Below are 18,045 nucleotides of genomic sequence, written 5' to 3' on the forward strand. Positions count from 1 at the left end.
TCCTTCATTAATTGAGGGAACTCCGGTCACACTGCGCCGTGGGGCCGCAGCAGGGCCAATGTTGTTCGATCTTTGGGGCTCAGCAGAGTCTGAATCCTTTTGGCAGCCCTTGGGTATCTCAGTCCTGAAATGCTACATTTCCCATCCTACCTTTCCTGGAGAACAAGAGGTGCCCAGGAGAGCAAAAAGGGCCAAGTCCCATCCAACAGCCTGACAGCAACTCCAGTATCTCTGCTGAGCATGGGAACATCTAGAGATGGGCTATGGGATCGTGTGTATGCTCAGCCGTGCAGTGTCATCGTAAAATCCATATGAACCTGCACCCCCAAATACCCGCATTGCGGGGCTGGTGTTCACCTCTGGGCCAAGCCCCGAGAGATAGCGACGTGGCTTCATCGCAACGAGGCTTCGTCAGCACCACCACCTGCTAGCTGGTCCTCCTCAGCCAGGCTCCAGAGATCGCAGCTTCTCGCCCTCTTCCGAGAGCAGGAGAAGCCCGAGGGATTCCAGGAACAGACCGACAGAGACTGTCTCTCTGGCAGGCCTTGCTCCATCCATCACTGTCATCAGCCCCTTTGATTTTCACTTAGTGACAGAGCAAGACTGGCCGCTACTTAGGGGAGCCTCTTCCAGACCAGTCAGGAGGTTGGATCCAAGTTTACCCCTCTACCAAAAGCTGATACAACTATTTCTCCCACCAGTCAACCCGCCTCTTTCCCTGCCTGTTTGCTGCCTTAATAATCCTCTGATCAATCTCAGAAGGAACCAGCAGTGCAGGAATGGCAGATGGGCAGCAGAACATGAATATTAATTAGGCACGAATTCCAAACAGAGGACTTTAATTACATTAAAAGCGCAGGCTCGGAGGCAGTGACTTACTTCCTGCTGTAAATCTGTTGACAGGTCATTTGCCTCAGTAGCATCGGTGTGCTTTAATGAATGAATATATACATATTCAGAGCTTGTGCATGTGGGGAAATAGATTCCTGCTTCCAAATACTCAAAAACAAGCAAAGGCACCAGGGAGAGAGCTTTGCTCCCGGAGAAGATTCGGGGAAATAATTATTAGTGTAATTACCTGGTAACGATATGCCTATTCTGAGGGCAATGAGCTGTAATCCTCCGTCTGGGAGCCTCGGGCACAGGAGCTAATGCAAACTCTTTGTTATATGTGGTCTGGTCACTGGGGGGAGACCAAGAATCACGGTGCCATCGCAGGGGGTTCGGGATCCAGTCCGCACCGCGCCGGGGCTCCCGCGGGAATGTGATGTGGCCGGGAGCGGGAATGTGCCAGGCCTTGGCAGCCGCCCCAGGGCGTGCGTGCGCCATGGGCTTCCTCCCGCAGCCCCCCGTGCCCGGGAAAACCTGCTGCAGCTCCGTGTGTCCTCCAGAGCAGCCCAGGGCAGGGGCTGGAGGAGCTGGCGGGCGGGTTGTTGAAGAGAAAACTGTCCGCCTGCTGCAGGAACGGAGCCCGAACACCCGGAGAGCGGCCCCAAGTTGCCCCCCTGCCCGTGGTCAGCGCTTGAGGCAAGCACGGCGATGGAAGGGAAAGGAGGGCAGCTCCTCCCTGCTTGAGGACAAGTGGCGGCCCCGCTGCGCTCCTGCAGGCAGTCCCAGCGCGGAGGAGACCAAGGGGCAGGCGGGTGGGTGCGTAACGCGGCCGGCAGCCAGCGGGGCTGGCATGCGGGAGGCCCGCGTGCTCCATGGCACTCGCTGGGCTGTGCAGGACTCACTGCACAGCCTTCCCCCCATGCCAAACCCCTGCCACCTCCGCACCGCCGCGCTCTCGCAGCACCACGACCCCCGCGAGCACCCAGGAGGCCCCAGCCCTTGCCCTGTCTTTCCACCTTGCGCCCTGGTGCTCCCGTGCCCCATGTGCACAGCAGTCCTTCCTGTGCTGAATACCTGCCAGGGTGGGAAACGGCCCCCACGCGTGGATCCAGATGGAGAGCCAGGTCCCGCAGCCAAGCGGGGAACAGCAGCAGCTGCTGTTCACGTGGACACAAATTCCCAGTAATAATAACAGCACTTGGGGTTTGTGGGAGCCTGGCCCACAATATGGGCAAAATCAAACGATCAGCTGGCACTGGAAATGACGGTTGCAACAACCAAACCACGAACCAACTGGGAAACTATAGGTGGTGTCTCGTGATCTCCTTCCTTGTCCAGTGGAAACCCGGAGATGTCTTTTGCCCAGCCTGGGATAACCGCATTTTACTCTTGCTTGGAAAGGACAAACCCGTACGTGTGAGTGTGTCAATATGCACGCGTGCTCCTCGGTTCCTCCATCTCTTCAGTTTTCACGCTGCCGCCCGTGCCTGGGGAGGGCACCTGCACGTGTGCTCAGAGCGGAGCCCGGGCTGAGCGCCCCGCGTGGGAGCGTGACCCGCTCCTTCCCAGGAGCCCGTGGCTTTCCTCGGGCATCTGCTCCGGTTTGTGTCTCCTAAAACTGGGCAGGAGGGCAGAGGTGTTTCCTTGTTGTGATAAACTTGTCCACTGCCAAATTGTAGAGCAGGATCTCCCTGCTGACCCAGGAGCGGATTCGGGATGTCACGGTGACAGTGTAAGTTTTGGACCAGCAATTAGGATGCGCCTCAGTGTCAACAAGTGCCCAAATCCTGCTCTACCTTATGAACAAAGGGAGCAAAGTTGACAAGTGCAGCCCTGCGCCTGCTTCCCAGCAATGCTTTCCTTTGCTCCTGCTGCATCTCGTGCTGCAGCGGCTGGTCCCTGACCCTGGCACAGGCTGGATGTGGAGATGTTCAAACGGGATTGCTCGGGATGAGCCAGGAGTTGCCCATGCAAATCCTCACCTGTCAGCCCTTGCGGATGTACTCAGCCTTTTCCGCTGTGACCAACCAAATCAAATACTTGTTCCAGATTAAATGATCATTCTGTGTCTTACTTTCTTGTGCTCAGTTAGCAAATGGCTTTTCTGCCTGGACAACATGTGGAAATTGTGTATGCATGAGAAAGACGAGGCAAGGACTACGCAGAGATGGGAAGGCTTATTTGCACCAACCCTGCTGCAGGAAAAGATGCTATTGCATGAACTTCTCATTGCAGGGAGGGTAACCAATAGATACTGGCATTGGCATAAGGCCTTGGAAAATATGGCAAGGTCGTGGAATTATGCCAGGCCGATCTGCCACCACTGCTGCTGCAAGCAGCGCGCTCTCCTGGAGCACCCGCCACCAGCACACAGCTCTCCTGGCTGTGAGATTTGGAAGCCTCGTCTGGACCGAGTCATGTGCGTATCTCCTGCAGGTACCCGCTGCTTCGTGTCCTTCAGGATCTGCCTCTGCCCCGGCACAGGCGCCGTGCGGCGTCCCGCCTCGCTGAGCTCTCTCTGGCAGATGCTTCCCACCTAGCTGGGATGCAGAGACACGCTTGAAAAATCCAAACTTAATGGGGCTGAAATTCCCAGATGGCAACGGCTGGGTGGAAGGGAAAGGCTGATTCCCGTAGACTCATGGGAAAGTCCCAGCCTTTCCTGCATGACTTTTTCTTGTGTGCTTTCCTCCGGGGTTGCTAGAAGAGCTGCATTACATAAAGGCAGATAACTCTGTGCTTTTTGGGAGCAGTTGGAATAATTTTCGATATCTAAGACACCCCATCTGGCAAAGGTCATGGTCTGTTCTCTAGATGATCTTAATTTAGCATCTTGCAAACTCTTGGTGAAATGTAAAACTCCAGGGTGCGGAAGGGCCCCTGGAGGCTATTGTGTAGGGAATGTCTTTGCTCCTTCGGGATGTAAGAGCATCCGTGTCCTCGTGGCTATGCAGGCCATACACAGAGGTTGTTGTAAGAGCAGGCTCCGTGGTCACAGAGGGCACAACAGGGAATCCTGCCCATCTCCTGGCGGGAAGCAGATCATTTTTACTAGAGGCTTGCAAGAGCCCTTTGGAGTACAGCCCCGCAGCAGGTCCTGGAGCGCAGGGCTCCTGTGCGCTGTCCAAGCTGCATGGACACAGCTGCACTTGATGGCAGCGTGCCAGGTTTGAACTGCCTGGGCTAGCTCAGACTAGGGCTAGGAGGGTGAGAGCTGGGCTAACACGCTTGCTGCAGGGGACGTGGCCACGTCACGCCACGCCACGCCATGCCACAGGCTGTTCCCACTAGCAGCGCTAGGGTTGAAGGGCTGCAGGAGGAGCTCCCCTTTCCTGTCAGACCCTGGAGAATCCAGCCTAGAGAGCCCTGCGGCAGGGGCGAAAGCAGTGGTCACCACTTGGTCCTTATTAGGTTCAGAGCCCAATTGCAGGATGTAAATGCACAAGAGAGGGGACGTGGGAGGTTCTGCCGATTTTCGCATGCGGCGGCAGGACCGCGGCGGAGCTGGCAGCGGCCAAGGCCGCACACCAGGGCTTATCCCCGGCCCGCCCAGGAGCGGGGAGCTCAGCAAGTTCCCAAGCAAACCTCTTGTGCGCGAGGCCAGAGCCGCTGACCTCCGGGGATCCCGGCCGTTTGAACACGCTCCTAATCTGCTTGGGAAAAGCAGCTGAGCTCCAAGGGGAGAGGAGGGGAGGGCTGGGCTGGGCTGTGCCCCTCTGCGGAGTCGGCTGTCGCCCGCTGCTTTGATTGCTGGTGCTTGCTGGCTCGGGCTTGCCGGATTTGGCTGCCTGGCCACAAACAAAAAGCTGGATTCTCCCGGTCCCTTTATTCCGATGTCGAGATCTCCAGCGGCTCCCTAGGGTGTGGAGGGAGACGAAGGCTTTTGTTGACGGCTCTTGACAGCTTCGCGGGTCTCTGGGGCGGGGGAGTGTCGTGGCTGAGCTCCAGCTGGAAGGGTCTCTCCCCATCACCCCTGGCGCAGCTGAGCTTGCGTTAGGAAACCTGGCTCCCCTGGGACCCCGCAGCGCCGTCCCTGCGCAGATTGTCACCAGCATGTCCCCATGCCGAGCGCGTGGGGCTCAATGAGGGCCACGGCTCTTGCCAGGGGGTAGCAGCAGTACCAAGTCGGGCTCCCTGTGGCTGAGCAAGGGCCACTTGCCTCAAATAAACCCAGCTGCAGGCCTGGCCCGTGGGGACACAAACATGCCCCCCGTCCTGCCCTAGCTCGGGCTGGCTCCTGAGCGCCAGCCGATCTGCTGAACGGTTTCGCCGCGCCGTTGCCCTGCTGAGGGGACGGCGCTTTGAGCCTCCGCCTCTCCGAGGGGCACATCCTGCTTTCCCGAGACGTGGCTCCCCGGGAGCACGTGCCGGGTGCCCCCGGCCTCTCGGACAGACACGTGGCGACGAGGAGCGGCGCGGCAGGCCGTGCGGGTGGCGCGAGGGCGTGCAGCAGCGAGCAGCAGCACCACGATGGGCACAGGGCCTCTGCGGGGGAGCACGCGACCGACTGAGCAAAAAGGAGCCTCGGCTCAACACTGTCTTATTGGCTCGGTGACAGCAAGAATGACAACAAGAAATTGTTCCCCCCGCCCCTCTTCATGCTGTGGGCAAAGCAGGGCCGGACCATGGCAGCTCCTTTGGTCTCCATCCTTAGCCACTTCAATTTTCTAGCACATTCTGGACTATCATAGCCCAATGCTGTCAATAATTTAATGATAGTCTGTGGCAAGGAGCAAAGGGGGTAGCTCTTCCCCTTATGTCTTGCCACCCTCATGAGATTTTACTGAGAAAAAGCTCAGTGTGACAATGTTTATCCTTGTCTGTTGGGTAGGCAAAACACTTCTTGTGGCCATGATCCGTGTCACGGGAAGCACACAGCTGAACTCGCCACATCTATGCTGCTGGCAAAGTCGGCCATGGTTTTAAATATCTAGAGCATGCATTTCAAAGTTTCTGTTGTCAGTGCCTTGCCTGTACTGCCTGCAAGGCTCTCTCTAAGAGGTCTGGACCACGGTCTGGGTATCTCCGAGACCCATGTTTGCCTTGCGCAGAGTGAATTTTTCACAGACAAGAACATTGGTCAAGCTGATTGCCCTTCTTATTTAAATAAACAAAAACAAAAACAGCAAAAAACCCCTACTATTTTCCTTGTAGTGGTTCTGGGGATGGGAACAACTCCTTGGCCTCTCTGCCCTCAGCTCTGAGGAAGGATGAAAGTGCAGGCTAGCATGGATGACAATGCCGGGGTGTTTACTACAGGGCCCCGGTCATGAATAAAGAGTTGAGGAGCCTTCTGCAGACAGCTGGAAGCAGCCACGCCACCACAGGGCCTGGTTCTCCCAGGAGACCTCAGCTACCTGCTGGAGGTACACAGCTAGGGACGAGCAACTGTGGAGGTCCCACAAAGTGCTGCTGGTGGCTTCTTGACTAGTGCAGGAGGCAACAGGGAGAGGTGCTGCCGGCGCCGGTACTGACACACGGAGAAGGGCTGGCTGGAGACGTAAGTGACGGGGGCAGCCTGGGCTGCACTGGCCAGGAGATGGTGTTCAGGGAGGAAACATGGCAATAAGTAGGATCACAACCCTGGGCTTCGGGAAAGGCAAACTTTGGCCTCCTCAGGGACTTGCTTGGAGGAATCTCATGGTTAGGGCACTAGAAGGAAGAGGGGTCTGAGAAAAGCTGGTGCGTATTCAAGCATCAGGCCCTCCAACCTACAGATCCCAGAGTAAGAAGTCAGTCGAAGGGGGTGGGAGACCCGCATGGATGAGCAAGTTGCTCCTGGCAAAACTCAAACAGAAGGAAGTGCACAGACTGTGGAAAAAGAAGTCACTTGGGAGGAATGTAGGAATGTTGTAAGAGTATGCAGGGATGTGATGAGGAAGGCTAAGGCCCATTTGGAATTAAATCTGGCAAGGGATGTCAAGACAGTAAGACATGACATCTTCAAATGCATTGCTAGCAAAAGAAAGGCTAGGGAAAATGTGGGTCCACGGCTGAGCGGGGTGGGCGCTCCGGTCACAAAGAAACAGACAGGGCAAAATTCCTGAATTCCACATTTGCTTCAGCCTTTTCTGCTAAGGCCAGTCCTCAAAAATCCCAGACAGGAGAACTTCTTTCCTGTGAGGGTGCCAGAGCCCTGGCACAGGCTGCCCAGAGAGGCTGTGGAGGCTCCTTCTCTGGAGATCCTCAAACCCGCCTGGATGCCACCCTGTGCCCCATGCTCTGGGTGTCCCTGCTGGAGCAGGGGTGTTGGAGGACCTAGAAGTCCCTTCTAACCTTCCAACTGGACTCCTTCCAACCTCAGCTATTCTGTGATTCTGCCTTTTTGCCAGATGCTGAGCCGGTCTACTGGAGGGTTCCCTGACTCAGTTTTATCCACCATGGCCTCACCAGCCTCCTTGGGGCCTCACCCTGGCAGCGGCTTGGTGCAAACCTGCATGCGTGTCAACAGAAAGCAGGTGAGAGCCAACGTGAGGTAATGATTAATGTTCTCTGCTGTCTGCTCTGGTGGTTTCTTAAATTCTGCAGCTCCAGAGCCAGCCAGATTTGGGCTCAGCCAGACCGGGCAGGGCCATCTCGGGGGCTGCAGCATCACTGGGGAAGGCCTTGGTTTGAGCCATTGCAGCTAGTCTTGCTCTTGCCTAACTCTGAAGGCTGCAAGGTGGATCAAGACCCCATGGGATCCCCCAGGAGCCATGGAAGTGGTGCAGGCAGCACTGCCAAAATGTCCCTTTTGCTGGTCTGTAGCAGTGGGCGAGCTGCTAGCAACCCTGCGGTGTCCCCCGCGGTGTCCTTGGCTTTTGCCTGCAAGACCTGCCGAGGTGCTAATTTGTCTTGGGCTTGGTAGGGTCCCAACCTCCTCTCAGTGCTCAGTTAAATATCCTTGAAATGGAAGCGTCCAGCTCTCAAATGAACCAGCTGCTGTTTGCTTCCTCAGCACTGTGAGATGCCCCTCCGGCCGCAGGTTTCAATCTCAAAACATAAAGCAAATAGAGATGGAGAGCACTCGCCAGACGTGCCCCACCGGGCAGCGACTCCCCAGTGACGTTTCAATCCTTCACAGCTCTCGCTGAGTAACAGTCCAACAAACAGCAGAAATATTTGTTGCTGGGTGTCATTTTGTCAAGCAAGCGGCTTAGTTTAGTCCAGAGCCTATATATAGAGGCCTCATTTGGGTGCATTTTTGGAGGATTTTATTGCTACAATGCCTGGATGCATCCCAGAGAGGCTGTCCCAGTGAAGCCCAGTTCTGCTGAACCTCTGAGATCACAGATCGTACTTTTCAGGATCTCTCAGTTCTAATTTCTTTGGAGTCCAGGCTTCTTGTCTAATGCCTGTGTGCCATAGGGTGTTGTATGGCAAGATGATTAATAACCACTTAGTAAGGACACCACTGTTCCAAATAAGTAGTCCTGCGGGATTTGTTTTTATCAGGCCCTGGTAGACAGGGCTATCAGGAGCTCAGTTCATTCCTAAATGAATACGCATTATAAGCAATAATTGCTGGCATTTACCCCAGGACAACACTCTTGCTGGGCCATTTTTCCAGTGTCAAGCGTGGGCTGGGTTGTCTTGCTTCACGCCCCGATGGCAGCCGGGAGGTGGAAGGTGCTGGTGCACGCTCCGTGCGTGCTCTCCGGCTGCCCTGTGTTCACGGGAAAGCTGCAAACCTCCTCTCCGCTTCCCTGGGTGTCCGTGCTGTGTCTGGAGCTTGTGCACACCCCAAAGCTTCCCCTGTTCTCCTGCAAGCCGCTGGTCCTCCTCTAGCTCGCAGAGCAAGGAGCTAATGCTCTGCCTGTCCTTGCTTGCCCTGGGCTCGTCCTCTCTCCTAGCCGCCTTCTAGTGCATCCTCCCCCTGCCCTCCCCTCGCCATGCACCTACTTGCCGCCTTTACGGGGGTTCTCAGAGCATTTCGCTCATTTCCCAGCCCTCAGCTCCTCCCAGGAATGATATTTTTTTCTGTCCCCCCCCCCTCCTCAAAGCACCGGCCCCTCCCATCACCCTCCCACCTTGAGAAGAAATAAATAAATAAAAAATACAGGCAGCCCCTGCTGTTTGTTCTTAAATCTGTTCCCTCCTGCCTTGCTGGTTTGAAAGCCTGTACCCTGGAAGGGGCCTCCTAGCTTTCGTTGGCAACCTTGCTTCAGACTGACCGCCACAGATAGTGTTTTGGAGTGAAAAAAAATAATAATAATATAAAAAAATCCCTTCTTGCTGAGGTTTCCAGACGGAGCGTACCTAACCTCCCGAGCCATGTGCTTGGGTGACAGCTTCCCCGAAACAAATAGCCAGCTTGGGAAGCTTGTTTTCTCCCTCGTATTTTTCCAAGGGCTTTCCTTTGGCAGTGCCCGGCGTGGCTCTCCTGGTGCGACTGCTCTCGCTGCGTGTGGAGCGTGGGCAGGGGGACAGCCGCGTGGAGGCTGGTACATCAATAGGGTTTCGCTTTGGACACGGCTTTTTCCTGCGGCCGGATAACTCGCCTCCAGCCCACCTTCCCGCACGTGTCAAACAGGTGGGATCATTGCGCAGGCAAAATCAGAAGGAGGAGGAAAGTCCTTTGAGGTCTCCAGCTGAGGAGGGACCCCGGGTCTCTCTGTGCTGGGGATTTCACAGCTGGAACCTGGGACCACCTCTCCCCTCTCAGGGAGGAGGGCGGCTGGGGGATCCTTCCCCCTCCTTTCTCCTTCCCTTCCTCCTGCTGCTAAGTGAGGAGTAGGATGGAGGATGGAGGCAAGGTGGGCAGGCACATGATGTCACGGCCAAAGCAAAACGGGAGGAAAACACAGACATGGTACAACTTAGGGAAAAAAAAAAGAAAGAAAGAAAGAAAGAAAAAAGAAAAACCACGCTGAACTGCCAAGCCGGGAGAGTGGTGAGCGGAGGAATGAGACAGGGAGCGAGCGGGGCTATCGCGGAGGCTGCAGCCGCGGCAGCGCGTGCGGGGACGGGGCCGGGGCAGGTGCCTCGGGCTGCGGCGGGGGAGGCGCCCGCGGAGCCGCCCGCGCGCCCCGTCGCGGGGCTCCCCGCGCCGCTCCGCGCCGGGCAGCGGCTCCCCGCGGAGCGCGGCGGCGGGGGGGCGGAGGGAGGGCAGGGCAGCGCGATGCGCCGCTCGCCGGTTATTAGATTGGACATAATCATCTTTAAATAAGGCACCCCCCTCTCCCCCCTCCCCCCGGCGGCGGGGGGAACGGGCAGTGCCTCGGGGCTTCCTAGATAAGGGCATCTAACGCATCTCCCTCTCCCGCAGGCAGCGCCGGGCGCCCGCGAAGAGGCGGCGGGAGCCGGGCTGAGCGAGGCGCGCAGCGGCCCCCGGCCCGGCCGTAGGCAGCGGGGGTCCCCGCGGCGCTCCCCGCGCCTTCCTCCTCCTCCTCCTCCTCCTCCGCCCGGGCCGCAGGAGCAGGGAGCCGAGGGGGAGAGGTGCCGGCAGGAGTTGGCGGCGGGCAGAGGATGCCCCCGCGCACCTGAGCGACGCGGGCACCATGCGGCGCCGCGGGGCGCCCCTGGGCGCGCGGCTGCTGCCGCTGCTGCTGCTGCCGCTGCTGCTGCCGCCGCTGCCCGCGGCGCGGGGCCGGGGCGCCCCGCGGGCCGAGGGCTGCGCGCGGCCGCCGCGGGGCCGCCGCGCCGCCCCCCCGCAGCACCCGCTCGGGCTGTACCCGGGCCGCGCCGCGGCCGCCGCCGGGCGCACGTGGGCCGAGGCGGGCGCCGCGGGCCGGCGGGGCGCGCTCGGCGGGCGGGCGCCGCGGGGCGCCGGCGGGGCCGGGCCGAGCCCCCCCCGCGGCCGCGCTCTCTCCGCCCTGTACTTCTGCGGGAGCCGGGAGCAGCTGGCGGCGCGGCCGGAGGCGCTGCCCGACCTGCCGCGCGCGCCCTTCACCGTGGAGGTGTGGGTGAAGGCGGAGGGAGGACAGAGCAACCCGGCCGTCATCGCAGGTAAAGTCGTGTGGCCCCGGCCGCCGCAGGGGAGGGAGGGAGGGAGCCCCGCCGCGCCGGCAGGTGCCCCCGGCCGGCCCCGGTCCCCACCTCCTTCCTCGCCTCGCAGCTAGGACGGGTTCTCCCGGGGAGCCAGGACTGCCTCTTCCCCCCGGGGCACAGTTTGTCTCCAGGAGCTTGTGGCAGAGCCCTCCCGAAGTGCCCCGACAAGGGGAGTGGGAAGCCCGGGCTCGGCAAAAGGCACTGGGAGCCAGGACGGGGTGAGCACAAGACCCCCGAGCTGTCCCGGCCCTGCTCACCTGGCTTTGCCACTTTGGTCCTGCTGTGGCAGGTGACGCCTCGCAAGCACCCGACCCCGGGTCCTCCTGTTTCAGCAAGGTCCCAAGTGTGAACTATTCCTTGAGAGCAAAACCTGAAATAACCTCCTCCCCTTCCCTCAACACCCCCGTCCTCCCCGGCCGTGAACGTTCCTCTGTGTTGAGGGAAACCAGCCCTAAACCTAGACGGGATCCAGGCTCCATGTCTTGGGCTACCATCTAGCTTCTGGCTTTCCTTTCAGCGGCGGGTTCCGGGTGGGCAATTGCAAGGCCCCTTTTGCGAACATGCCTATAGCTACCGCGACTCCTCGAACCCCCCTCTTGGCACATTCCTGCCTTTCCGGAGGTCTGAGGAGGGCCACGGAGCAATGAGGGGGCTCTTGCTCTTCCCTCCGCTCCAGCCAGCGGCTGTCGCTTTCCCGCATTCCCAGCCCGCCTCGGCCGCACTCCTGGCTGCGTTGTCCCCTGGGCCGCCTGGTGCCCGGCCAGGGAACCCCGGGGGAGCCGGGCCGGGCCGGGTGGCCGCACGGTGGCAGCCGAGCCGCGCGCAAGGCCCCGGCGGTGGCCGTCGCGCCCCGGCCCCGCGGGCTTGGTCCGGCCCGGCCCGGCCCGGCGCGGGGTCCCGCCGGAGCGCGCCCGCCCCGCTGCTCGCCGCGAGGGGTCCGGGCGCTCCGGCGGCCGCGGAGCCTCTGCTCCGTCTTTCCTCTCTCGTTTCTTTTCTGTCGGGAGCAAAAGCAGCGGCGGTGGCCGCAGGGCAAGTGCTGCCTGCGGAGAGGGCACAGCCCGTCTCGGAGAAGACCTTCCCCGAGGTCTGGGCAACGGAGCCCGGAACCTGTCTGGCAGAGAAGCTACAGCCTTTGTGTGCTGGGAGCCCAACTCCCCTTTCTAAGAGCGGGCTGAGGAACGGGCAGGTGATGCTCAGTGTGAGGAGCAGCAGGAAGCTAACGCCCGAGCAGGGAGATGCGGGGCGCGCATCCATGTGCTCGCTTGGGAAGGAAAAGGAGTTTGCCTGGCAGCGGACACAGATGTGGGTCCCTGAGCTGCTGTTCTACGCGTGCTTGCCAGGATGGGTGTCAGTGGTGGGGTGCAAGCCCAGCAGGACAGAGGAGTAACCCTTGCACGAGGTGGGCAGGCAGGCGTGGGCATGGCAGGTGCCAAAGGCAACTGCAGTCAGGGAGTTTGGGGCTTCCTCTCTCAGAGAGCTCAAGGGCCATTGCATTGCCACCATGTCTGCCCCTGAGCCTGCTGGCTGGGCAAGAGGAGCTTCACCCACCACCACGCTCTCCTGCGGTGCAAAGCCCTCTCTCTAACCTGACTCTCTCGCTTGTGAGCCCTCCACCGAGCCGCCCCTCTGCCTCGCTCTCTGCCCGACATGTCTCATTGGTTTTTCTCCGTGGCTTGTCGTAACGATAGCTGTGTCCTTGCTGCAGAAAAGGGAGGAGGGCCTGGCTGGAAGCTGGGCAGCAGAGCTGGGGAAACAGCGGTACTCGAGGAAAGTGCCAAGTGGCTGGCGTGGTGCTCGCCCTCCCCACCGGGCTCTCAGCTGCCTCCCCGGCTCGCAGCAGCAGATTGGGGCCTGTGGAGACGCTTCACCCCTCGGCAGCACAGCTGCTTGTGCCTGGAGATCTGGCCTGCAGGTGTTGAGTTTTACTTTCCCCAGCTAGCCAGTAGTGTTTCTTTTTCCTTGAGGAAGGCAGGCCAGTTGTTACACAGAGACGAAAGCGCTGTCCATAACCACTGGCACGCACTCGAGCAATATCCCTCGGCCTCCAGGCGCCAGCGCTTGAGTCAGCCCCACGTGCCTCCTGCTTTCTGAGTCACTACCTGCTTCCTACCCCCTCCCTGCAGCTGGGAACCTGGGGCCCGGTGAGGGATGCAGTGGGGCAGGCTGCGGCAGTTGGTATTTGGGGAGAGCGGCTGAGCCCGGTAGCTGCAGGACCCTCCTGCACGCTCCGAGCCTGCCTCCTTTGCGCGGCTCGTGGCGCTGTTGGCAGGGAGGGGACGAACCGGGAGGCTGCTGGAGCTGCAAGGAGCTCGTTCGCTGGAGCTGCTCCAGGTGCTGCTGCACGCGAGGGGAGGTGGGTGGGAAGCAGGGCAGCGCTGAGCATCCCAGCCGCTGGATAAGGCCAAGCTGGTAGCTCTGTCCAGGTAAAGAAATCAGCAGGTTCAACTGCATCAGGAATTGCTCCCTTTGTCAAAGGATTAGGAGTTCAGGCTTTGTTCTTGCAGATTTTTTTTTTCTTCTTTTGCCTTAGAGATGCCCTGGATGGGGTCACTAGTCCCTGCTTCCCCCTCTCACGCTGCGAGAGGTGCCCACGTTCGACGAGCTGCTCTGGCTGCTGTCAGACACTCGCTAACCCAAGCTGGTTACTCTGCAGGTGAAGCTGCTGAAGGAAACAAGGGGGCTCTGATGGCCCTGCCTAGGGAGCAGGGCCACATCCAGTCCTGTTGGGAGACCACACATGGCACTGAATCCGACACAATCTCGGATTTTCCCTTTCCTTCCCTCAGCGTTTCCTCGCTGATTCTTGTTCGATCCCTGTGGTTAGGAACACTGAGCAAAACAAGGAAGGAGCTGTTCTCGTTTCAGACTCTTCAGCGCTTTTGCAGCCTAGTGCCCGAGTGTGGCTGAACTGTTCCTTGTGCTGCAGAGAGACAAGCAGGTAGCTTAGGTCCTGGCCCCGGTGGGAGGAGAAGATGCTACTTTTGAATGTGGTTCTTACAAAGGGGTCCATTTCACCTCTCTGGAGGCTTTTTCTCCTTTCCTGGAAGCTTTTCTGTAATCTCAAGCCAAAGAAGCCAAAGCAGTTATTTGTTTCTCAGTCATTTTAGCTCTCCTGACTTCACCCTCCAGATGCAGGTGACTGGCGCTCAAATGGGCTCCTCTTCCCTGCTCCCTGTTTCCATCGGAAGCCGGTGGGGTGGCTCATTTTGTGTGTCCCCTATTCCCCAAGCATTTTCAGTGTGCTTGGTGTGCCTTAGCCAGTGTCTGCTCTTACGCCTGCTGCAGATCGTATTACAGAGCAAATAGCCAAACTCCCAGCACCGCTGCCTCACTGCCAAGCAAACGCTGAGACCAAGATTCCATTTCTGAGCTTTCCTGTGTTAACGGGGTACCTTGGCTAGAGTGCGAAACTTTCATCAGAGTTTGCAACATCCTCCTCCACCAGCCCTGGAGGTCTCAGCTGCATTATTGGGGGGATGAGGGGGGCATTTTTGTGTACATTTTTTCACATATCAGTGCTTAAGCTGAGCTGCTTCTCTTCTTTTTTTCTTTTTTTGATTGGTTGCCAACAGCTCTTGTTTTTAAACCTGAATCGAATGCTCTAATCACTGACAAATGTCACAAACACGATGAGATCCCCCCTTTCCCATCGCACAGATTAGAAGCAAACTGCACTTACGGGGGCTGAGACCGTCAGCTCCCGTTTCCTCTTCCCCCTTTCAGGACAAAACGGTCCTGTTCTTCGGCACCTCCACAGCCCCCCAGGCCTCAGGGCTTTCCCTTGCTGACTTGGAGCTGCCAGCCTCAGCTTACCCAAGGAGCCTAAAACTGCCCTAAAACTGACTTCTTTGATCTTCGTAGTGAGTGGAAGATCTTGGGGAATATCAGGAGCCGCATCTCCATGGCGGATTTTTCGGGTCAGGAAGACTCCCATGTTTCTCTTCCTGGCTAGCTCTCAGCTGGACGCCCAGCCCCGCAGACTGTGGTTGCAGCACGTGCTGCCCCGCCTGCACCTTCAGAGCTGCTGCTGCAGCAGAGATTTCCTCTCTGCCCCTTTCCAGGAAGCGCCAGTCGCTGCCTTAGCCCGTTTCCAGGCCTTGTTGTAGATCTGACCTGGGCCTTATTTTGATTCCTCTGACGAAGTCTCCAGCCGTTGTTTTAGGCTTGTTCATAGTCCTTTGGGTCTTGTGGGACACTTCTAGGCTTGGCTTCAGTGTGGACATGTAAATATACCTGTTTAACTCACATTCTCCCTTGGAAAGCTTTTCCACCCTGGCACTATTATCTCATTTTTTACTCATTTTTGTGTCACTGTGGATTATTACAAGGTGAAATGCATGAGTTTTCCTAACAGAAAAGGTACCAAGCCCTGTTTCTGCTACCACAGTGATGGTAGCAGATGGCTTCCAAACTTGCAGATCCCAGCATCTTTCAGCCAGTATTCAGCTCAAAAGTACTCCCCAGCTTTACTTTCTCCTTATGACTGCAAGGCTTCTTCAGCTGTCTCCTATTGTTTGGCCCTGCTCTGTCCCAGCTTCCTTGGTCTTTTCGCCTCCCTTTCACAATCCATCAGAAAACAACAGTTGGCCAAACCCCATCCACTCACATCAGCTTTCTGCACAGATGACTTTGTAGTGAGTGGTGACATGTATCCCTGTCTGGGGTGGCTACAACCATCTGATTACAAAAAAAAGCTCCACCCTTCTCGCAATATGAGGGAGGGGTGCGTGTGCCTGGGTTGCAAAGGGGCTTAACATAACCTCTGCAAATATATTATCAGCCTCTGGCACTCTTGGCCATGAGGCTGGCTTGTTTACGAGGGCTGGCAGGAATATGTGGGGTCATGGTAACCTGGCTTTAGTTAAATCCCTTGGTTGTAATCCAGGAGGTCCTGCTGAGCAGCTTCATCTCTATACATCTGTCTCTCTCCACTGGCCTCTTTGAAGTAATGATGACAGCTTCAGTTTCCCCAGGGCCAGAGGAAAGGAGTGATGTCAGGAGAGGAAGAGAGGCTGGAGAGCTACTGCCACGGAGAGTGTGTGTCACCCTGACAGTGCCTAGGGAGAGAGGAGGCAGAAAGCCAGGACGTGAGCAGGTGGCTCCTAATTTGTGCCTGTGGTGACTTGATGCCAAAGAGAAGGGCAAATTGGGATGGGATTTAGGAAGGCGAGGGGAATCCAGGTGTAGAGATGGGTTTGGCTTGAGACGCTCAGGCCAAGTTTTACAGATACCATGCAAGGCCCTGTGTGGGAGTATGTTTGAGTTCTGTCTTGAATGAGTTTACTCTAGCTTGCACCAAATCTGATGCAAGCTTTGAACTAGGGCAACCTCATCTTAAATTGATTCAGGAGAAACCTGTGCAGCTGGCTAGAGACAAGGTCAGGGAAAAACAGGAAGCTGAAGCATAAGAAGTTTTGCATTAGGAACATAAAAAGAAGACGGGAGCCACAGCAGACCTTTATGCACGACAGTGGTTTTCACCAGCAGTGGTCAAGCTTAGGAGCTCAGCTAAGTTCCTGTAGAAAGCTCTACTGAGGTAGGTAAAAGGCAGCAAGGGCTGAGTGTGTCTGAGATGCTTCAGTCCCAGCTCTCTGGCTCTGTCTGCTTGGATAGCTGTTGCATCTGGAAGCAATTTGTCCTGGCGGTGAGCGGGAAAGCAGGGGGCTCAGAAGCACAGGGAGGAGGTGTTGGTATTGAAGAGTTCACTGTGAAGTCCTGCTTCCAGGTTGGTAACTTGCTCGAGATGATTGGGATGCCGAGATGCAGGGTTTGGAGAGCTAGATCACTGCCTGCTCACTGGATTTTCAGCATGGTTTGAATCCCAGCCTGTTGCTGCTGCCTGGAGGGAGATTCAGTGGAGGGTCAAGATTTTAAAAAGCAAAGAGGCATTTCTAGGTGCCCATGAAAAGGCATCTTAAAATACTTAGCACCTGCCTTCCGAAAACCCCAACCTGTCAAAGGCTGAACAGTCTGCATTTTGATAGGCCCTTGAAAAATGAGGCCAACCTTGGCTCCACGAGACAGTGCCACTGATAGGGCTGAGAAGTGTGATTTCAAGTGTGCTCGCCTCACCCCAGCAGATGACTGTCACAGGAGCTGTGCTGGCTTCAACACACGTGGGATTACGACCATACGATGGAGGCACCTGAGATCTGGTGGCTCAGCATGCTACCAGCTGTTAGCAGAGCTGCAGTAATTAATTGCAAGGGGACCGTGAACCTGTCTTAGTTGCAAATTGAATACATCAGCTCACACCACCAGGAAAGTGGCCCAGCCAGCAGGCAGCAGCTCAATCACTTCTTGCTTTTTGCTTCTGACTTCCTCGTGGCTGATGGCGGGAGTAGAGGCAGCTGAGCCAGCTGGAGAAGATCAGAGGAGGAATAAGTAGCAATAAACCCAGCCTGACCTGAGCTGAAGTGGAAGTATCCCTTCTTGCCTTTGTGCTCGCAGTAGCTCCGGCAGTTAAAATGCTGATTTAAGGTAGATGAGAGGCCAGTTTTCCTTGATCTGTGTGTGGGAAGGTTTGGTATCAAAGGCTTGGCAATATCTCAGCCCACCTTAGGCCATGCTCAAAAGCATGGGTTCTTTGGGATTCTCTGTAGTCCCAGGAGAGGGAATTGGGCCTCTCCAGAGAGAAATCCAAGCGTTTGGAGATTAAAGTGCTTTGGTGATTTAGGGGCCCAGAGACATTTTTTTTTCAAACAGCATTTTTATCTCCCCTTACTGGTATTTAAGTGCCTTAGCGCCATTGATTTCTAAGGGTATTAAGTGCCTGAATGCCTCTGGATCTTGACTGCAGGCACTTAGTAACCTGAACTTGAGGGAACATTAGCGAGACTCTAGGTCTGCATGGATGAAAACACAGGTCTGCAACATGCCTGGGGCATGGTGCGGATCCATGCTGAGAGACTGAGGCCAGAGCTGTTCCTGGTTTAAATGATCTGGAAGGGCTTTATGTTTAGGAGGGCTTCAGGGGCTGAGGTGCTGTGTCCACCCAGCTGGAAGCAAAGCCGCCCTTCGCTCACTCTGGGGCAGGTCAGCCACGTGCAAGTGAGTCCCCTTCACTTTCCTCTCTCTCTAGCCCTCTGCTCAGTGCATGATTGCAAAGCAAACTGGAGCGTAAAGGAGAGGCCGCAAATTGGCCAGGAAGCTGATGGGGAAACAGTCCCTGGAGGAGGCACTTTTGCTTTGAGTTGCTCCTTAAAAGCTTTGGCCCGCAGATGAAAAGCTTCGTGCCTAATCCCA

The 18,045-nt window shown here is 57.2% G+C and overlaps 1 protein-coding gene and 1 long non-coding RNA gene across 2 annotated transcripts in view; both read left to right on the top strand.

Moving 5' to 3' along the window:
- The window catches only part of LOC148594670 (uncharacterized), a 372,746-nt gene that overhangs the window by 247,234 nt on the left and 107,467 nt on the right, over positions 1–18,045 (top strand). The gene's annotated exons all lie outside the window — the stretch shown is intronic.
- PAPPA2 (pappalysin 2) overlaps positions 9,549–18,045 on the top strand; it is a 102,897-nt gene continuing 94,400 nt past the window's right edge. Inside the window, exons 1-2 of the mRNA XM_088524883.1 lie at positions 9,549–9,566; positions 10,467–10,758. Coding sequence (XP_088381009.1) covers positions 9,549–9,566; positions 10,467–10,758 — 310 coding nt within the window. The remainder of the gene's footprint in view (positions 9,567–10,466; positions 10,759–18,045) is intronic.

Source organism: Tinamus guttatus, unplaced genomic scaffold, assembly GCF_059628265.1.
Source record: "Tinamus guttatus ecotype Peru unplaced genomic scaffold, ASM5962826v1 Tinamus_guttatus_pri_ptg000215l, whole genome shotgun sequence".
NCBI lineage: Eukaryota > Metazoa > Chordata > Aves > Tinamiformes > Tinamidae > Tinamus > Tinamus guttatus.